Source organism: Physeter macrocephalus, chromosome 6 (assembly GCF_002837175.3).
Source record: "Physeter macrocephalus isolate SW-GA chromosome 6, ASM283717v5, whole genome shotgun sequence".
NCBI classification, from domain to species: Eukaryota; Metazoa; Chordata; class Mammalia; order Artiodactyla; family Physeteridae; genus Physeter; species Physeter macrocephalus.
This window is the reverse complement of record NC_041219.1, coordinates 56,718,517-56,740,027: the sequence shown is the minus strand read 5'-3', so window position 1 is coordinate 56,740,027 and position 21,511 is coordinate 56,718,517. Positions and strand designations below refer to the sequence as shown.

The window sequence follows — 21,511 nt, the reverse complement described above, 5'->3', positions numbered from 1 at the left end:
GGCCAAGACAGTAAGGTTTCTGGAATAAATATCATCCAAGAAAGACACTGAAAAATGCAACCAACAGACCTCTGAGTGACACGTTTAGAAATTATTGGTGTTGTAAATCACAGTTCCTTCATTTTAACACGCTGCACTACTTTAAAGTCAAACTCCAGCCACCTACCCAACAAAGGCAAAGGTTTTCCCTCTGGCATCTGGATCCTTAATTGCATTAATAATTCCTTTGGTGACATCCACAATCTACAAGAAATTATAACACATGTTTAAGTAACTGTTGAAAGAGAGAGAAACAGAGAGAGATGGGGGAGGGAAAGGAGGAAAGGGAGGAGGGGAGGGAGGAAGGAAGGAAAGCAGGCCACATGGATCACAACAACAACAGAATGATAAGATTAAGATGGCGTCATTGTCTGTTTTCAGAATGCTCCTAAAAGAACCCACAATCTCAAGAGCTCAAATAACCTCCACATGGGAGGGTCACCTGAATACCTTCTCCAGTCGGAGCACGTTAGCTTCGGGGGCATCCAGGCCTCTCCCATCGGCTCCAACCTCACCCCCTCCCCCTCCTCCTCTTGCTGTCACTGTGCTATCACAAACCATTAGTCCAAACCACAAGGAAGTGCCAATATTCTACCATTTGGACTTTGAAAAAAAATAATAATCTTACATGATTTCAGACCCCGTGGTTTTCCCTAGGGGTGATTTTGGCCCCTAAGGGACATTGGCAAATGCCTGGAGGCAGTTTTAGTCGTCACAGCTTGGGGGGTGCTACTGCCACTCGGTGGCTGGAGGCCAGGAATGCGGCCACACATTCCAGAGCAGCCGCCACAGCAAAGCGTTACCGGCCCAGGAAGTCCACAGTGCCCCAGCTGAGAGACCCTGGTTCAACACAACGTGGACTCCAACATGCTCTCTCACCTCTGGGCCCCTGTACACACCGCTCCCTCTGCATGTGAATCACCTTTAGGGACTCACCTAAGATGTCATTTCCTTGGAGGCCTTCCCTGACCCTCAAGTCTGGAGTAGGTGTCCTCTGACATATTTACGTAAAACCCTCTCCTGTCATAGCACTTATCATGCTGCATGACAATTGTTTTGCTGACCTGCCTCTGACCATCTTGAGGACAGCAACGTGTGCCTGTGTCGTTAGCATCTCAATATTCCCAGTGACTGCGGTGTGCCTAGCACATTAAGGGCTCGATACAGTTTTCTTAAATGAATGAACAAGTGAAGACAGAGAATACATGTACCTCTTAGGTAAACTGAGACGCAACCAGTCAAAGCAAGCTGACAGAGATGAAAACGATGGGATTACAGGATTAGGATAAAACTGCAAAACTGATCACCTGACTCTTGAATTTAGAGAAAGCTCCTTTATCCAGGGTACTTACATATACTGGTTGTTTCACTGTCTTCTTGCCCAAGGAAGTAAGAGGGACACCACCAAACCATCGAATACCTGGCGGAAGAAAGACAACATTCTTAGAAGGCCTAAGCTGCCTGAAGACCCACGCATCTCCAGGTGCCCCAAGCTGGCATAACCATTTTGCGTAGTAAAAATAATGAAATAAATGTAGCTGACTCTGAGGCAGTTAATGATCCTACAAGGGGCAGCCATTTTTTTTTTCACACAACAAACACAGAAAGTAAAAGGGTCAAATACTTAGGGACACAAACAGGGAAAGCAGTCAGGTGGCTTGTCTACCTGTCTTCCACTCTGCAGTGCTAAGCACATGGCCACTCCCAAGACTGCACTCTACCTGCACCCTATTTTAATCAACAGATCAGCAATACAACTAACCCAGAGAAAGATGCAGGTGAAAATAGGAATTTAGTGTATGATGAATGCAGTACCACAAATACGTAGAGAATGGAAGTATTTAATAGATGACGCTGAGATAATCATTCTACTCTTTGAAGGAAAAAAACAAAAAAGAAAGAAATGGCTCACATCTTGCCATAAGCCAAAACAAAATCCCAAGTGGCTTAAATGTAAAGGTAAAAAAAGATTTTCTTAAAAAAAAAATTTTTTTTTTTTTTTTTTGGCCACGACACACGGCTTCTGGGATCTTAGGTACCGGACCAGGGATTGAACCTGTGCCCCCTGCAGTGGAAGCGTGGAGTCCTTACAACTGGACCACCAGGGAAGTTCCTTAAAAAAAACTTTTAAAAGTAGAAATTATTTATAAGAGCATCCAAAAGAACAAAATACTTAGGGAAAGACTAAACCAAGTTGGTTAAAGACTTGCACTCTGAAAACTACAAAACATTGCTGAAAGAAATTTAAAAAGACACAAATGGAAAGACATCCCATGTTCATGGATTGGAAAACTTAATATTGTTAAGATGTCAATACCACCCAAAGCAGTCTACAGATTTAATGCTATCCCTGTCCAAATCCCAATGGTGTTTTCTGCAGAAAGACAGGAAACTCCATTCTAAAATTCATATGGAATATTAAGACACCCCAAATAGCCAAAACAATCTTGAAAAAGAAAAGAGTTGGAGGTTTCACACTTCCTGATTTCAAAACTTACTACAAAGCTACAGTAATCAGAACAGTGTATAGTGATCAAAACAGTGGCAAAAAAACAGACATAGACCAATGGAATGGAATAGAGAGATATAATCATTGCACGTCTGGCCAAAAAATTTTTGACAAGGTGCCAGCACCATTCAAAGGAGAAATGATAGTCTTTTCAACAAATGATGCTGGGAAAACTGAATATCCATAGGCTAAAGAATGAAAGTGAACCTTACCTCAAACCATACACAAAAATTAACTCAAAATGGATCAAAGACCAAAACATAAGAGCTAAAAGTACAAAACCCTTAGAAGAAAACACAGGGGAAAAGCTTCATGACAACGGATTTAGCAACGACTTCTTGGCTATGACACCAAAAGCGTAGGCAACAAAAGTAAAAATAGATAAACTGGACTACATCAGAATTGAAAACTTCTGTGAAACAAAGGACACAATCAACAGTGTAAAAATGCAACCTATAGAATGAGAGAAAGTGTTTGCAAATCATATGTCTGATAGGAAGGGGGTTACTATCCCAAATGTATAAAGAACTCCTACAATTCAACAATAACAAAAAACCACCCAATTAAAATATGAGCAAAGGACATGAATAGACATTTCTCCAAATAAGATATACAAATGGACAACAAGCAAGTGAAAAGATGCTCAACATCACTAATCATTAGGGCAAAGCCATCAGATATTACCTCATACCCATTAGGAAGGCTACTATCAAAAAACAGAGAATAGGGCTTCCCTGGTGGCACAGTGGTTGAGAGTCCGCCTGCCGATGCAGGGAACGCGGGTTCGTGCCCCAGTCCGGGAAGATCCCACATGCCGCGGAACGGCTGGGCCCGTGAGCCATGGCCTCTGAGCCTGCGCGTCCGGAGCCTGTGCTCCGCAACGGGAGAGGCCACAACAGTGAGAGGCCCGCGTACCGCAAAAAAACAAAACAAACAAACAAAAAAACAGAAAATAACAAGTGATGATGGGGATATGGAAAAATTGGAAACTGAGCACTGTTGGTGGAAATGTAAAATGGTACAGACATTAAGGAAAAACACATGGTAGTTCCAAAAATTAAAAATAGAACGATATGCTCCAGCATTTTCACTTCTGGATATATATCCCAGAGAACTGAAAGGAGGGTCTCAAAGAGATATTTGTACACCCATGTTCATAGCAGCATTATTCAGATAAAATAATGCAAAGGTGGAAGCAACCCAAGTGTCCACTGACAGAAGAATGGATAAACAAAATGTGGTCTATACATACAATGGATTATTATTCAGCTTAAAAGGAAAGAAATCCTGTCACAGGCTACAACATGGATGGACCCTGAAGACATTATACTAAGTGAAATAAGCGAGTCACAAAAAAGACAAACACCGTCTGATTCCACTTCTATGAAGTACCTAGAGTAGTCAAATTCATAGACAGAAAGTAGAATGGTGTTGCCAGGGGCTGGGGGGAGGGGGGAATGGGAAGTTGTTTGATGGATACAGAGCTTCAGTCTTGCATGATCAAAAGAGTTCTGGAGATCGTTTGCAGTACAATGTGAATACACATAACGGTACTGAACTGTACACTTAGAAATGGTTAAGACTGTGTGGTATGCTCAGGCTGCCACAATAAAATACCACACACTGAGTGGCTTATTTAAACAAGAGAAATTTATTTTCTCATAGCTCTGGACACAGGAAAGTCCAAGATCAGGGTATCGGCTGATCTGGTTCCTGGTGAGAGCTCTCTTCCTGGCTTACAGGCAGCCGGCTACATTCTCACATGGCTTTTCCTCAGGGCACACGGGGAGGGAGAGAATGATCTCTCTCTTCCTCTTCTTCTAAGGCCACTAATCCTGTGGGTTAGGACCCCACTCTTACGACCTATCACGTGTGTCTGACAAAGGAGGATGCTACCTCTTTGTCTTTCAAAACCAACACCTAAGTGACTTGGAAAACAGACTGAAAGTGAGGCGACACTAAGAAAACCGGGGCTTCGTAGGCCAAGTATAAATGAGGCACTGACCCCATGCCAGGTGCTGTACCATAAGCTAGCTACTCCACTGGCCAGCACACTGGTCCTCAGGTGGACATCATCATGGTCATCTCAACAGATGAGGAAGCTGCTACATTCAGAGACCTGCCAGAGTCCCAGAGCTGGTTAGTCCCAGGACCCAATTCATAGTCAGGTCTCAAACTCCCAAGTCCACGCTCCCTGCAGGCATCTCAGCTGCTTCTTTTGATACAGAGTGACGAAGATCACGAGAGGGACCATGCTGACGGGGAAAAGAGAACCTTTGGGGAGAAAAAGGCAACTCGAGGGGAAAAAAATACAACCTCCACCTTCCAGTCAGAGAACATAGTTTGCTTGTGATTAACTTCAACCTGGTTAACCAGCATTCCCCCTCCTACGATTAAGGAAGAAGACCTACTTGCAAAATAATTGAGGAATCTATCCTCTCTTCCAAAGATGTCCGATGGCTTTATGATGGTAGCTTCTGGAAATGTGTCTCTCACTTCTCTCTCTCCAGCAGCCTAAACAACCAAACACAACAGAGTTCTGCGGTGAGTTAACGAAGCTCCCACTCCTTCCACTATGGGGACGCTACGCATATTTCAAGGTCGTATCTCCTCCAGGTTAAGGGAATCATATTATTCATAACACTCAGCTACAGTCACCCCCCGCCCCCGCCCTTATATTCAGTTTCGCCTTCCACAATTTCAGTTACCTGCGGTCAACTGTGGTCCAAAAATATTAAACGGAAAACTCCAGAAATAATTCATAAGGTTTAAACTGTGTGCTGTTCCGAGCGGCGTGATGAAATCTCACGTCATCCTGCTCGGGCCTGCTGGCACGTGAGCCTCGTATCATCACAAGAAGAAGGGTGAGTACAGTCAGCAGATATTGAGTGAGAGAACGGGGACCACATTCATGAAATGCGTACGATAGTCTATTGCTGTAACTGTTTACTTTATTAGTAGTTATTGTTGTTAGTCTCTTACTGTGCCTAATTCATACATGAAACTTTATCATAGGTATGTGCATATAGGAAAAAGCGAAGTATTTATGGGGTTCGGTACCATCCTCAGTTTCAGGCATCCACCAGGGGATTTGGAATACATTCCTCATGGTAAGGAGGAGACAAGTCTATGCGAAATTTTTTTTTAAAATACTAACACATAAAAATGCTCCACCTCTTATAGCTCTTGCTGGGTTTCTTCCCGTATTTATTCTAAGGAAGTTTATGAGGAAGAAGAAAGAAGAAAAATCAGAGTAGACTCACTTCCTAGACAAGGTGCAGATACCAGCACCTGGTTCAGCCATCCTGCCTACCCACACCTGCTGGGGGTGACATCAGAGCCCCGGCGGACTCGGACCTCCGTTTCTTGAGCTTCTCAACTCCAGGGACCTCATCTTCACCCCACTTCAGCCACTCTCAACTTGGAGGCCTCAGACCAGAACAACCCGAGTGCCCCTCCTCTGAGCCCTACATGAAGACGTGCTGCTTTCAGATGACCAGCTCCTGTGCTGCCCGCCTGCTTGTTCTCTGCTCATGAGATGTGTTCCTTCAGCTTCTTGGGGACCCCAGTCCACTGGGTCTGCCTTCCTCCCCACCAATCCCTCCGAACGCCCCTTGCCCCACATTAGATTCCATGGCCCAACTTTTCCATCACTCTCTTAGCGATACTGTAGACTACCTGTCCCCTTGTCCTTTACTCCCCGCAACAGGCAAAATCCCAATCCTGGAAGAACCCCACTAGCCTCCTCCTTTAAGCCATGCACTCCCGCTGCCTTCAGAGCTACGGGAAAATAAACAAGGACAAATCATCGATTGGTAACACATAAATTCCTGTCCCCCGTTCTAACCGGGCTCATAACATTTCCCAGAAATAGGGTTTCCTTCTAATTAGTTTACATTTCCAGTTGACAAATTTCAAAACTTTTCTGTTCTATTCAAATTTCTCCCTTACTTTCCCCTCTTCCTTCCAGTAAATGACTTCATCTTCTAATTCAAGGAGAAAGTACAGCAGCAGAGAAAAACCACCTGGTGTTCCCAGCGCTGAATCTACAAAGCCAGGTGCACAAAGCAACATTCTCTCCTCCTTCGTGACCAGAGTGGAGGAACTCACCTCCTGTCACTTTCTCAGGAGCCTGCCCAGTACTCCTGCCCACATCTGCAGTCAGGCTCCCCTTACCTGCACCTTCCCACCAGCATTTCAACAACGCCAAGATCGTCTACCTTCAAAGAAAAGAGAAATTCCAACTCTACACGCCCCTCCAGCCTCCTGCCCCCTCCTTCCTCTTAGTAAACCACCTGAGACCGATGCTGTCTTACTGTCCCTGCTGCCTCCACCCCTGCCTACTCTTCACTCACTGCTGCCCCGACACCTGCTCAAACTGCTCTTGGTAAGCCCACCGAGGACCTGCGGTGCAGACCCCGGCTGACCCTGCAGCTCTGACTCACCTCTTCATCTTCCCCCCGCTTCTGTAGCCTCAGACTCTCTTGGTGTCCCTCCTGCCTCTCCGGGTCCACCCTGCTCAGTCCTCTTGTTTGCTTTTTGCAGGTGCATCCTTGTCCTCGTCCCCCAGACCCCCCGTCAGTGCTCCTCTGGGCGCTGTCCAGAGCTCTCTGCTCTCGGCTCATCCCCATGAGGCCACCTTGTCCCCTCGTGTTGCTTCAATTAACAACAAACAGTGGGCACTCCCACGTTCATATCCCCAACCACACGCTTTCTTTAGAGCTCCAGGATCTTAAACCCCATTCTCCACTGGGACCTGGGTGACTTGACACGCACTTGAGATGCAACCCGAGTCCCAAACTGGATCACCCTCTTCCGTTCTCCACAGATAATACCTCCCAATTTGTGCCACACACTGGGATTACAGAGGGAGAGGTGTAAGTACTGGCGCCCGAGTCCTACCCCCAGAGCTGCTATCTCCATTGGTCTGGGTGCCCCGGGCGTCAGGATCTTTCAGTCCCCTCGGTGATTCTAATGGGCCACTAAGGCTGAGAACCCTGCCCCCAGCACCTGGCCCTTCTCAAGCGTTCCTCATTTTGTCCAACCGGAGCGCCATCCATCCAGGGGTTTAAGCCTGAGGGCTAAGTACTGGCGCCCGAGTCCTACCCCCAGAGCTGCTATCTCCATTGGTCTGGGTGCCCCGGGCGTCAGGATCTTTCAGTCCCCTCGGTGATTCTAATGGGCCACTAAGGCTGAGAACCCTGCCCCCAGCAGCTGGCCCTTCTCAAGCGTTCCTCATTTTGTCCAACCGGAGCGCCGTCCATCCAGGGGTTTAAGCCTGAGGGCTGGGCACCTGCGACTCCTCCCTCACCCTCACCACTGACCTCCCCACCTCCGCCCCCTCCAAACAACTGCGAACGCGGATGATTCTCTGCATGCTAGGGCAGAGGCAGGCACGGGCTTCACTCTCGCACTCCCTCTCTCGCTCTCGCACCGACAAGTGTGTGTACGCTGATTCATGACTTATAGTGAGCCTTCCGTTAAGTACGGTAATGACGGTGAGGAGGCCTGTACAATTTTTAAGAAGTATTAATTTTGATTTCAGGTTAAATCATTGCTACTTAAAAGTGTAACTATTGCTATTATGAATTCCAGCAATAGTATGAAAACCAGCCTATCACAGAACGCTTTGAAATCCCGAGTCAGGTGTTCTTAACCAATTCCTATTTTTTCCTTCCAGAAACTTTGATTTTGAGGTTGTTTTTGTAAAGATCCCCCAAGCTACTTTGCAACACCTAGTGCATCTGGAATTATTTTCCTCAGTGGACTAGAAACTAGATGTGGGCTAAGACCATATGTGTGTTTTATTTACCCTGTATCCCCAGCACCTACTACAACATGGAGCACATAGTAGGTGCTTAATAAATAATTTGGTCAATTAAAGAATGCAGTGGAAACAAAAGCTGGAGCCAGTGCCAAGGAACTCTGTGGTCCTTATCAATCTGACCCAAAGCAGGCGCCTTACGGCAGGAACCAAACGCTGAAGGCGTTCCCGGGCACCGCAATCCCTACTGAGTCCCTGATGATAAAACATTTCAGGTTACAGACCGACTCCAACCCAGGCTGCTCAATCCCTGGGCACGATCTGGACCACGGTGGGGTTTCTGGGAGTCCAGGAAGCCTGACTACAATGTGAACAGCCATCTTCCCCGGCAAACACTTATCCTGTCACCCCCAGCCTTCACGTCACCCCTCCAAGCATGGCGTAAGACCGTGACTATGCAAGGGGTCAGAGAAAGAAGGATGGCCCTTCAGCTTGGGTGGCTGACACAGGTGTGACTCTTATACAGGAAGCATACTCTGCCTTTTCTGTTTACTCTGTAAGTCTGTGACGTGCCAAGAAACTTTACACCCCGGACGGCGGGTAACAGTATGATCTACCCATCTCTGAGGCCGCTTAGCACACGGTCCCCTGCAAACCGAAGGCACCCAGCTACAGCTCAGCCACACAACAATCACATTCTGGATACGGAGAATTAGAAATCCCCCTTGATTCTGGATACATCAGTGAGAAACCTTTCTCGCTTAAACTCACGTTTCCAAGGGGCTAAGAAACTCAAGCTCCGTGAACCACTTCCCAAATCAACTTGTTACCTACCTTATTTCTCAGATATTTAGAAGAGCTTTTAATATCGGCATTCAGATGTGAAACGTGAATAAATTTTTCAACTCCAGCTTCCTTGGACACTTGAGCGATTGCTTGGGGAATCTTTACAAAAACATCCTCAAAATCAAAGTTTCTGGAAGGAAGAAATAGGGATCGGTTAAGAACACCTGACTCAGGATTTCAACGCATACTGTGATAAGCTGGTTTTCATACTATTGCTGGAATTCATAATATCAATAGTTACACTTTTAAGTAGCAACGCTTTAACCCAAAGTCAAAACTAATATTTAAAAAAAATTTTACAGGCCTCCTCACTGCCATTACCATACGTAATGTAAGGTTTACTATAAGTCATAAATTGGCGTACATACTATTCTCTGTCCTCAAGGAATCCCAAGGCTGAGGCCCTTTGAAAACATCTGGCTGCACTGATTGGGCGGGGAGGAGAGAAGTGCTGGGTGCTGGAGGGGAAACCACTGCTCACCCCCAGGCCTTTGTTTTCCTCAGGGGAAAAAAAGGAAACTAAAAAAATACATCAGTGCTCGCTTCGGCAGCGCATATACTGAAATTGGAACGATACAGAGATTAGCGCGGCCCCTGCGCAACGGTGACACGCAAATTCGTGAAGCGTTCCACGTTTAAAACAAAAAAAAACACATCAGTCACCAGTTAGATCCAACAACGTGAACTAAGTGCCTGCTCTGTACAAAAGCACTGTTAGCCATCACGGGAGCTATAAAGTTGAATAAGACCCTCCAAGTCATCAAAGAACTTAAAAATATGTGATGAGGCAGACATAGCTAAATAAGTCTAAGTCGAACTTTCATAAATGTGAAGAAAGAGACATGAACAGAGTGCTGCGGGACCACAGGATTAAAACATTATTTGTTGATAAACAACCCACACAAGGGCTAAAAAGAACTGTTCAAACTGGTACTCAAGCCATCTTTAATTAGCAAAGTGGAGAATAGATCGAGAACACTGTTCACGCGAGAAAACCCAGTGTTCAGCTTGTCGGTCAGTGGAACAGGAAAACCCTCCTTCCTAACCCCACCCCAGCTGGTGATGACACCCACCACACTGGCACAATCCATAGTGGTTTTTTATTGCTTCTTATACTAGACTTACCACCAACTGAATGCCCGGCTGGGGGAGGACAGGGGTTAGGTGGGGAGGGTGGTCACTGGCTGTGGAAAGGTTGTTCAGTCAATACTCATTGATGAACTAATGAAAAATGTCACAGCTACAATCCCTGGCATGATACGTGCCCAACAAACGTCTACCGAGCCTTAAGCCAGCTTTGCAAAGGAGAAACGAGGGTCAAAGACTTACCTGGTTTCCCATTCCCGCCCAACGAGATTGATGACCACGTTGCTGTGCTCCACAGCTCTTCGGATCGAGTCCTTGTCTCTCCCGTTCCATTCCTATAACAGCAGGAGCCAGTCACATGAAAACATCAGGGGTGCGCCCTGGCACAAAACACGTCTGTAGCTACCCCCATCGGCAAGATTCACAATGGGCCATCTGTTGTCATCACGAGACGGTGCCATTTCACACCGGCTCCACTGACTACAACAGAAACGCTGCTGATTCTCTGGCTCTTCTGGAAACAAAGAGGTCAAAGCACATTTTATTCAGGTAATAGCAGGTGACAGAACTAGAAAAGACACTCTTCATTTTCACGGGGCAGGGCAATTTCTGTCCTCCCAACTGCCCCGCAGAAGCCTGTAAAGGAATCTAGTAATCAAGTCTCCCTTCCTGAATGAAATACAGCCAAAGAACCGAGGATCGTTTGGGAGGGAAACTGACTTTCCCTTGTTAGCACCAACCAGTTAGACGGAAGATAGGAGGGGTGTCTCGCAAAGGTTAACGTTAAATTGGGAATACTCATGACTATTTTCTTACTTCTTTTTAACTCTTTACTCTTTATAATCCCAGATCTGGTCATTTCTGCTTCAAAGACATGAAAACAGCACTCAGAGAGAAGTGACGCGCCTATCAGTTCAGGGCGAGCCGATGGCAGACTTCGGTGGAGAGCTGCACTTGTGAGCAGTCGTTTAGGACTTAAGTCAGATCGATGTGTCTTGTCCAAAATAGTGACAAGGAACTAAAGACCCCCGGACAAAGGTAGAGCATTTTCTATGTTAAAATGAAAATAAAATTTTAAAGCATTTTGAAGGAAGACAATAAGTAGTATGGATTTCTTAGTTGTATCTGTGAGTGAGGGGGGTGGGAGGGAGAGTGAGAAAAGAGGGGAGAGCGGAAGAGAAGTGGGGGGCTGGGGTAGAAGGAGAGACAGCAAGCAATAGAATGCCTGCACAATTTAGAAAAGAGAGAGAGGGCTACGGGAATCAGATTCAAGAGCAAAAAGATGAAGCCCTTGGCAGGCAGCACTGGTTACAACTGACTGTGGAGAATGCAGTACAAGAGACAGAATGCAAATTCCACTTTGCCTTTTACTAACAGTGTACAAATGCTCTCTCCAAACTCCATGCAAAACTTGAGAATACAACCTACCCCACGGGGTTGCTATGACGAGTAAGTGAAATATACAGAAAATCTGCAGTACAGTAAGCAACACACTCAACGAAAAAAGCGCTCTACACGTAATGAGCTCAACACGGCCTTTTCAGAGACGATGACACGGGTGGGAAAGGATGAACCCAAGAAGACTCAGAGGGGAAGAGCGCGCGGCGTAACTGCATGAATGGCCCAAGAGTGATGCCGGGAGAGGAGCAGTCAAAAGGAAACCAAATTCCCAGGAGTAAGGCCCAGGGGCACGATCAGGTTGGTGAACCAAACGGCTGTTCAGACAGCAGTTTCCAACAGAGACTAAAGTGGGGAAATCGGCACCCCACACCCAATGTGGTCCATCCTTCTCAAAAATAAACAACAATATAGTGAGGCGTCCCCCTGTTACAACTTTCCTGGGCTTCCCCTTTCATAAACATGACCGTATTCAAAGTTATGCACCCTGTTAAGACTGAGTTCCCTGCGGTCTTGTTCAACAAGACACACTCAGTGCTTAGCTCAACGCCAGGAACGGAGCAGACACAACAAACACCCGTGGGAAGCACGGAATACATGTCATTCAGCTTAATTCCAATGACTCCGCATTTGCAAGCCGGTAAAAGTTTTCGTCCATCACTTGTGAAATACCTCAATTCTGAGGATTGACAAGGTGACTGATAATCTTCAGTCACAAAGAACTAGGAAAAGGCTAAGCTCCTCTAACTGTAACACCAAGCAGATATTTGAGAATAAGATTCTGGAAAAGCAAAACACTTTAGAAATAAGAAATTTCCAATATAAATATTATATTTAGCTTGTGAACCTTCAGTAAAGAATAAATGAGAATGCCATTAAAAATAAGTCAAAATTTAATGAGGTCACAAATAATCTGTGTGAATAAAATAGATACTAAGGATGTTTAACAAACATTTTTTAAAAGAGCAAAGTGTGTCAGTGGAAGCGCTCAGGCCCAGGCAGGATGATGAAAGTAAGAAAAGTTAGCTACAAGAACAGCTGACCCAAGCACCCAGGCCCCGAGTGTTCCTCCATAGGAAACTGCAGGCACTGGGACAGCATCATTCCCTGAGAAAAGGACCTGTGCACTGCAGGATACTCAGCATCCCTGGCCCCTGCCTAATAAACCGGTATGGTCTCCGCTCACTGTGACAACCAAAAGGGCCCACACATTTCTCATCACTCCCTTGAAGGTTCTCCCCACACAATTCCCCCTACCCCGCTGGCAACTAACTATTGGCCTAAGGGAAGAACCTGCAGATTGAAGAATAACTACAGTGAATGCTCAGGAAGAACTGTTGGAAGTCAAGTCTATCCAAGCCAACCAAGTTATAAAACACCCTATTTGTGATTTTCTCTGTCTATCGAAGCACTGTCCAGGAGAAATATAACACGAGGCACATATGTAATTCTAAATTTTCTCTTAGCCACTTGTAAAAGAATAAAAAGAAACAGGTGAAATTCATTTTAATAATATTTTATTTGACCCAATTTATCCAAAATACTAGTTCAATAGGTAATAAATGTAAAAAATTATTAACAATACATTGAATATTATCTTCTTCGAACCAAGTCTTTGAAATCCGATGTGTAATTCACACTTACAGCGCACCTCAATCCACACCAGCCACATTTCAAGGGCTCAAGAGCCACACGTGGCTGATGGCTACCGGCCAGCATAGGTTTAGAGCAGAGGTTGGCAAACTATGGCCCACAGGCAAATCCAGCCTGCAATCTAGCTTTGTAAACAAAGTTTTATTGGAACACAGCCGCTCCCATTTGTTTATGCATTGCCTGTAGCTGCTTTTAGGCTACAAGGGCAGAGCTGAGTAAACATGACAAAGAGCCTATGACCTGCAAAGCCTAAAGTATTTCCTATCTGGCCCTTTAGAGAAAAAGTTTGCTAACTGCTGGACTAGGGTTTACAAGAATGGCCTGTGAATGGAGGACGCCCTTGGCCCACTCTGGGATGAAGCTGCTGCTTTATTATACTGCCTCTCTATGCTAAAAATGACCTTAGTAATTTACGTTTATCAACTCCAATAATCAGTAACACGGGCTCTTACCAGAAAGATAATCTGGCCCAGGTCACCCATCGGGCGAAGGTGCATGGTATCATATAGCTCACACCGGTAGGGGACGATCACTTGTGACCCCATGCGACCTAAAAAAGAATGGGTTGGAACAAGGATCCACATTAACATAATATGGTTACATCATACAACAGTGATTTTGTAACATTTAAATTCTGGTATGATAGGTGAATTGATGCTATTTTTAGTAAGAAACATATTTCGCCATGCTAGAGATGTCCTAACTTTTCAGAGCCCCCTTTCCTGTATTAACTTCCTATATAGGAAGTCTGGGCCTGCTCATAACGTACAGCAGACCAAAATTACATAAATCCAAGACAGGAGTAGTTCAAAACACCGTGACAATGAAAAGAAACAGTTCTCATTAGGCAACCGTAATAAATGGCTTTGGAGTAGGTTGAACGCAAGGAACTTTACCAAGGTGGTTGACAACGTAGCGGCCCAGGAATCCTGTTGCTCCAAACACGGTGGCCACAATCCCACTGACTGAGGAACGCCCACCTTTCCCATGAGGTATGAGTGCATGATGAAGCTGGCGCTGCGGTGGGCCATGAAACACAGATGTGGCTATTGTAGTAACAGAAGAACCTTAAAGAGAACCCCAGAATATACATAAAATTGACCATGAATTCAAACAGCTTCTTTTCCTAGAAATGCAACATTATTTTGCTATCAGTATTTTCATTTACTTAGGTTACAGTTTAAATTTAATGTTTATAATTTAAGTAACAACAGCAACAATAAACACAAATTATTGCAACAAAAAAATCCATAGGACATAAGGAAATGTATAAAAGTTAGAAAGCAAACTCCCTGCCCTATAGGATATAATTTACCTAAAAAGATAAATCACATTAAGAAAGATAATAATAAACAGTTACAAATTAAGAGAGTATAAATCTCTACATGAAAGGAGCAGAGAGAATGCAAAGTAAAGGTGCCATAAGTTAGAGAATCATGAGGAAGGACTCCTGAATAAAGTGTTTTGAGAAAGATTTGAAAGAGTAATAACAGAAAAGACAGATTTCCACGTGAAACACGTAACACATCTAACAACGCAGGGGTGGGAATGAATAAGCCCAGCGCAGGGAACAGCAAAAGACGTACCTGGAACAGACTGTAAAACTGATGATGAATGAAAAACAGAGTTGATGATATGGGTTGGAGGTAGAGGTAAGAGATTATTTTTTTTTAAAGAGTACAGTTCAGGGGCTTCCCTGGTGGTGCAGAGGTTAAGAATCTGCCTGCCAATGCAGGGGACACAGGTTCGAGCCCTGGTCTGGGAAGATCCCACATGCCATGGAGCAACTAAGCCCGCGAGCCACAACTACTGAGCCTGTGCACCACAACTACTGAAGCCCGCAGTCCCAGAGCCCGTGCTCCGCAACAAGAGAAGCCACCGCAATCAGAAAATGGCGCACCGCAACGAAGAGTAGCCCCTGCTCACTGCAACCAGAGAAAAGCCCACGCGCAGCAACAAAGACCCAACACGGCCAAAAATAAATAATAAATTAATTAAAAAAAAATAAAATAAATCAGTTAAAATAAAATAAATTAGTTTTAAAAAACAAAAATAAGAGTACACTTCAGACTTAATAAAAAACTAATGAAAATCATCAAAAGTAGATAAGTAAGTAACTAAGAAAGTATCAGTAAGTCTGTTCTGCTTTCTAGAGCTGACTTTCCTGTGGCACTCTGCCCAGAAACCACTGATTTTCCCATCCAAAAGTACGGAACTGGAGAAAAAGCCTAGCTTACCGAACAGTTACTGCAACCACAGAGACTAGAAACAAACAATGCAGATCAGACACATAATAGTAACTAAATAATAACGTATAAATAACAGCTAAACTTACAAAGGCACCTGGCATCATTCTTAGCACTTAATAGATATTATTTTATTTCACACTATCTTTATTGCCACTTTACAGATGAGGAAACCAAGGCTCAGAGGGGTTACATGACTAACCCAAAGAGCCTGCAAAAGAAATTGAAAAGTGGCCCGGTGAGGTGAGAGAAAAAAACAAAAGAAAATGGTGTCCAGAAGCCAAAAGAAGAAAGTGACTGATGGAGAGAATAGTCAACTCTATCAAATGCTGCTGAAAAGTGAAGTAAGAGGAGGGCAAAGGACCCTAGGATACAGAAAATGTTGGCTGTAAATGGCCTGAACAAGAGCAATTTGATTGGATTAGGAGAGTGCGGCAGGGAGGTCCTAAGAGGAGTATCGAAAATTCTTCTCAGGGGATACGATGTAAAGGGACAAAGAAAAATGGGGCTAGGGGAACAGGAAGACAAGGAAGGGTTCTTTTAATATGAAGTATTATAACATATTTAGATGTTGATGGGAACGACCCAGCAGAGGGGAAATGTTAATGACTCAGGCGAGGGGAGGAAGGAGGTTAGGGAGGATGGGCTCAAAGGCCACATGAGGGAACCGGCCTTCCATCAGACCAGGAGAAGCTCATACACTGTAAGAGGAGGGGAAGCAGAGCATTATCCCAGCTCAGCTATTAGATTATCATGGTGGGCAAAAGATTGTTCCCATCTGATTCCTTTCCGTTCTCTGTAAAGCTAAGAATAAGATAGAAGCACGTATTAAAAGTTTTAGGAGATTGGCTGTGTTAACTAGTCATATGCAGAAAGGGAAAACAAACTCCCTAGAAAAAATGTGCTGAAAATCCACTTGAGATTTGCATTCATGGATTTAAAATAAGGACACTCAATTCGTTTGTGGAGTTTTCCTTAGCTTAGCTCTCAGCCACTCAGGGGCAGGCAGGAAATACGTGGAAAACATACGTGGAAAGCTTGGTTTAATCAGCATTGATTTTTTTATGTCAAAGGGATAAGGACTGGGGAGTTGAGAATGTATGAAAGGGAATGATTAGAATGACGAGTAAGGAAGTTAGGGCACAGCATAAAGGACAGAGCAAATAAAATCAGAAGAATTACTGGAGTCTAGGTATGAACATCTCCAAGGATTGTTAAGAGGATTGGAGTAAATGTGTTTAAAGCATTTAGCACATTACCCAGCACACATTAAGAATTCCAGGAGTATTTTCCTATTACTTTGAAATTCCTCAGAAAGTAATGTGACACTAACCTCACATGGTTATTTGTTTTTTCAACAATTACCAGCCAAGCATTATTCTGGAAACTGTGACTAACATAGTAAAAAAAGACAAAGTCCCTGGCCTCATGAAGGTTACATTTTAGAGGGTTGATATGAAAATTAATAATAAATGGGTAAGGGCTTCCCTGGTGGCTCAGTGTTTAAGAATCCGCCTGCCAATGCAGGGGACATGGGTTCGAGCCCTGGTCCGGGAAGATCCCACATGCCGCGGAGGAACGAAGCCCACGCACCACAACTACTGAGCCTGAGCTCTACAGCCCGTGAGCCACAACTACTGAGCCCACGTGCACAACTACTGAAGCCTGCGCGCCTAGAGCCCGTGCTCCGCAACAAGAGAAGCCACCGCAATGAGAAGCCCGCGCACCACAACGAAGAGTAGCCTCCGCTCACCGCAACTAGAGAAAGCCTGCGCACAGCAACAAAGACCCAACACAGCCAAAAATAAACAAATAAGTTTTTAAAAATAATAATAATAAATGGGTAAGTACGTCACGGTGCCTTTCACCCTGCAGGTTCTCAATAAATATGTTATTAACTTCTTTGGCTCCAGCCTCTCCATTTTCTTCCATTTATTAGGAACACCGTTAGGAAAATAATATCCTTTTCCATTAAACCTACTTTGCTTTCCTACTGTTAATACCTAAACCAATAGCCTCCAAACATATTTGCTTCCACACCGCATAAGGTTTTTTTTAAGTATTTATTTGTAAATTACATGCACGTTCTACGTAGTACCAATATGTTATACACATTTTGCAACACACGTGAAAGCACTTAGAACAGTGTCTGGTATATAGTTTGAACCATGTGTTAGCTATTGTTACTACTACAGAAAACTTTTTTTCTTTAAGTTCTAATACTGTATTTTTATATACCATTGGTTCCTCTTGCAAAACCCACTTGGAAAACCACTGGTCTAAACTCTGCTTGGCTTTCAAAGGCCTCCATTATTTGATCCCATCTAAGGTATTCAACCTCCTTTCCTACTATTCCAGATCTTCAGGTGGTCATCTCACTGCCTCCATTCTCACTCACCCCCTTGTCCTTGCTAGTGCCAGGAAAATGTCCAACCCCTCTAACTTTCCAGATCATAACAACCCTAAAAAAAATTTTTTTTAAATCAATGGAAGTGCTGCAATTCTCCACTGGCCTTTCAATCGTCCCTCCCTACTTCAGATGATCTACTTTTTCCCTTTTCTGATTTCCTGTGGTACTTAATAGTCTCGTCACATCTCACTATATATGTTTTATACAGTTCTATAGTGTTTTGATTATGTTACACACTAGACTGGCCTCTCCCGAGTTTACTCAAAAGCTTACTTTACCAGAGACAGTAAAGCAGAGTGGTAAAGAGCACAAGCTACGGTGTCAAGTTAAAAAAAAAATGAGTTAAAGGAAAAAATTTTATGAAAATGTCTAGAACGGTGTTTAGCCGACAGCAGGAACTCAATAAATTGTCGTTATTACCATTCACAACCAACACTATGTGGCACCAATGTAACAGTTCAACAAGAACCAGCAAATGTCTTTGCAAAGAAGTGAGTGCTACGAAACCATCCATTATAAGTGATGTGCGCCAACCACCTGCCCAGAGGCGTGGAGGAGCTCTACCCAAGATGGAAAATAAGAAAGAATCCTCCAAATACTCCTGACTCTCACCTCTGGCTGAACATTAGAACTACCTGTGGAGCTTTTTAAAATTTAAGGTGCAAGGAGCCAGTCTCAAAAATTCTGATTCAATAGCTCTTCAATGAGTGTCCATTTTTTATAAAGCTCTGAGAATGATTCTGACATGCACCTAATTTTGAGAGCAAATGATATTCTGTAATAACTAAAATACACTATGGTAAAATGCAATTTCTGGAGGTTGATGCAGGGCATGTTTGTGAAGGACAGGAGGGTGAAATAATGATGATGAAGTGTAACTGTATTCCCAGTTTCCTTGCTTTTCTAGCATCTCTTAGTGAGTGGAAGAGCAAATGCGTGTTTTCAACTTGAGGACCACAGCAGATCCGATCAAAACAGAAGGGACAATAAACTACACTTAGACAAATCCTAAGACATTCTTTTATTCTTCTTCCTTTTTTTCCCACCAATGTCCTGATTCTTCTCTCTCCTGAGCATCCCTCGCTCCCCAAGGCCTCAACGCCTCCACATTTGTAGGAATGCTTTTGATTTAGAAAGTGCTCAGAAACTCCCTGACATTGTAGTATGATCATTTCCACTGTGATGCGCAGAATCTGAAGTTGAGACCGATTAAGAGTTTGCGCAAAGTCATAAAGTCAATCCATGAAGAACCTTTTCTCCACTATCCTTTTTTTCCCCCATCCTTTTCAGATTCCTCCGCCGCCTTCCCCCCAATATTTCTTATAACCCCAAACCCTTACAACCCTATCAGTACTGAGTTTCTCGATCTTTCACATGTCCCTTTTCCTCTCCCCTTCGCGTTGCTCACGTTCTCCCAGCGAAGACCCCTTCCCAGGTGCACAATTTAATACGTGAGCCGGGGAAGGGGAGAAAAAGGAGGAACTGGACAGAGTCAGCTCCGGACCTAGAAAAACCAGGGTGCCCAGGGACTCAGCGCGACCGCTGCACCACGGTGCCACTCCCCAAACTTTAGATTCGCATCTTGGACTCCCGATCCGGGGCCGCCGTTCCCGGTGACACTTACGTGACATTGGCAGGGCCCTGACAACTCGGGGGTGAACAGCGGCCGCCATCTTCTCCCACAATCCCCTGCCGCCGGCGCTCGGCCGACTACGGCTACTAAGCTGGGTCAAAAGGCATCTTTCCCGGCTGTCTGCGCAGGCTCTAAGCGAGAACGGAAGGGGCGGGGCCGCGGGTAGGGTGACGAGTGGCCCCGTTAGAGTGTTGGGGAGAGAGCTGGAGGGGCTGGGGGGACCCGAGAGAGACGGGGAGGAGGGGAAGTAGAAAGAAAGGAGTCTTAGGGTCGGAATCCCCGGTCTGGAGTGCACCGTAAAGATAACCTCGTATTGTCGAGGAACCTGAAGTTCACAGTGGACCGGGGACTGACTCAAGGGCAAAATGGCAGCACCGCAGCTCTCCGGACTCTCAGTTCATCGTGCCCTGAAAGTGTCCGATGGGGCGGCCCCGGTGAGGCGGGGAAAGAGGAGGCGTGGCCCCTGCGTTCGGGAAGCTCTTCAAGGAGAAAACTCGGGCCCAGGGGACTGGAGGGGGCGGGGACCAAGAGAGAAAAAGTGAGGACGAGAAATAGAAGTGAGAAAGGATGCTGTCGTGGCACCGGAGCAGGTTCCGTCCGGAGCCTTGGCTCTTGCTGTTCCCTCTTCCTGGCGTGTCACCAGCTCAAGTCTTTGCGGGCAGGTTACCTCGGAGACGACTTGTCTGACGTCTTCTATCATTCCACCCGTCCTTTAATTACTCTGATTGATCAAAGCCTTTATCTCACCACCTGACATGAATCCAGGGATTCTTAACTTGGACTGCCACCCAGGAGTGGGCTTCAGGGGACTTCCCTGGTGGTCCAGTGGTTAAGATTCCGTGCTTCCACTGCAGGGGGTGCCTCTTCGAACACTGTTCTGGGAACTAAGGTCCTGCAGGCCGCACAGAGTGGCCAAAGAAAAAGGAGTGGGCTTCAGGAAGTCGGCGAACTTCCTGAAATGTCATGTAAAAGTTAGTGGGCGTGTATGCCATCTGCACATTTTTCTAGGAAGAAACTCAAGAGCAACGGTTTGTAATGTTTTTTTTTAAACTGTGGGTCCATTGGGAGTCTGTATTGTTCCAGAAAGTATAATAGTTTCTGGAAATTCCAGAAAGATAAAGACTTGCATTTTTGAATACTTTCTACGGGGCAAACCTCTCAAGCTCCCTGAGTAGGAACAGCGATCAGCAGCCTGTCGTGAGACATCTACCTTTAGGGCTTATCAGAAAACAGACTCGTTTGGGGGAATCTTTCTAGACCCGGTCATTTCTTCAGTGCCTTGTTTTTTCAGGAAGAAAGGAGTGTGCGTTGCTGGGATGGACAAAAGACATGTAGTGAGCAGAAGTGGCCTGTTACTAGGCGTGTAAGGTTGGTTGGTCCCACTCCACCCCACCCCCTCCGCTTACTGAAATGTCATCTTCCACAGTGAATTGGAAGAGGAAAGAAACTCTTGAAGAAATTTTATCAGAGAAGTTTACTAATGCTACACTGTCATATTTCTTGGCCTCATCCTATGTTCACTTAGCACTTACATTTTGCTAATATTTGATTCTGGAGTCAACATGAATAAAAACATACCTTCCTGATTCTGATAAATTGATAGATCCCATTATCATTGGCCGCATCCTAACACCTGTGTAATATTGCCAATTATGTTTCATCTCCAAGTCAAACAGTGCTTCACGTTCTCAATACTAGTTTCAAGGTGGCATGATATTGTTGAAACAGCATCGACTTAAAACTCAGAATGTTAGAGCCCAGTTCTAGTCTACCAGGTATGTGTTGTGAGCTGGGTAAGCTTCTACATCTGTCTAACAGGGAAGAGAACACTTGTCCTGTTTCCTCAGAATGCTACCGTAAGGATCAAATGACATGGACGTGAAGGTGCTTTGTCAGCTGCAAAGTGCTGTATGAGTGTATGTGTGTT

General features: G+C 44.8%; 1 protein-coding gene and 1 non-coding gene across 2 annotated transcripts in view; one reads left to right on the top strand and one right to left on the bottom strand.

Moving 5' to 3' along the window:
* The window catches only part of LOC102990603 (NADH dehydrogenase [ubiquinone] 1 alpha subcomplex subunit 9, mitochondrial), a 35,541-nt gene extending 15,860 nt beyond the window's left edge, over positions 1-19,681 (bottom strand). Inside the window, exons 1-8 of the mRNA XM_024129248.3 lie at positions 19,576-19,681; positions 14,192-14,362; positions 13,748-13,845; positions 10,488-10,579; positions 9,147-9,288; positions 4,960-5,062; positions 1,392-1,459; positions 167-243 (exon numbers count right to left, since the gene is read on the bottom strand). Of these exons, the coding sequence (XP_023985016.1) occupies positions 167-243; positions 1,392-1,459; positions 4,960-5,062; positions 9,147-9,288; positions 10,488-10,579; positions 13,748-13,845; positions 14,192-14,362; positions 19,576-19,624 (800 nt within the window). The 5' untranslated portion in view covers positions 19,625-19,681. The remainder of the gene's footprint in view (positions 1-166; positions 244-1,391; positions 1,460-4,959; positions 5,063-9,146; positions 9,289-10,487; positions 10,580-13,747; positions 13,846-14,191; positions 14,363-19,575) is intronic.
* Positions 9,694-9,797, top strand: LOC112066375 (U6 spliceosomal RNA). The gene has a single exon (XR_002892595.1). It is a non-coding gene; the product is annotated as a U6 spliceosomal RNA (small nuclear RNA).
* Positions 19,682-21,511: the final 1,830 nt, after the last annotated feature.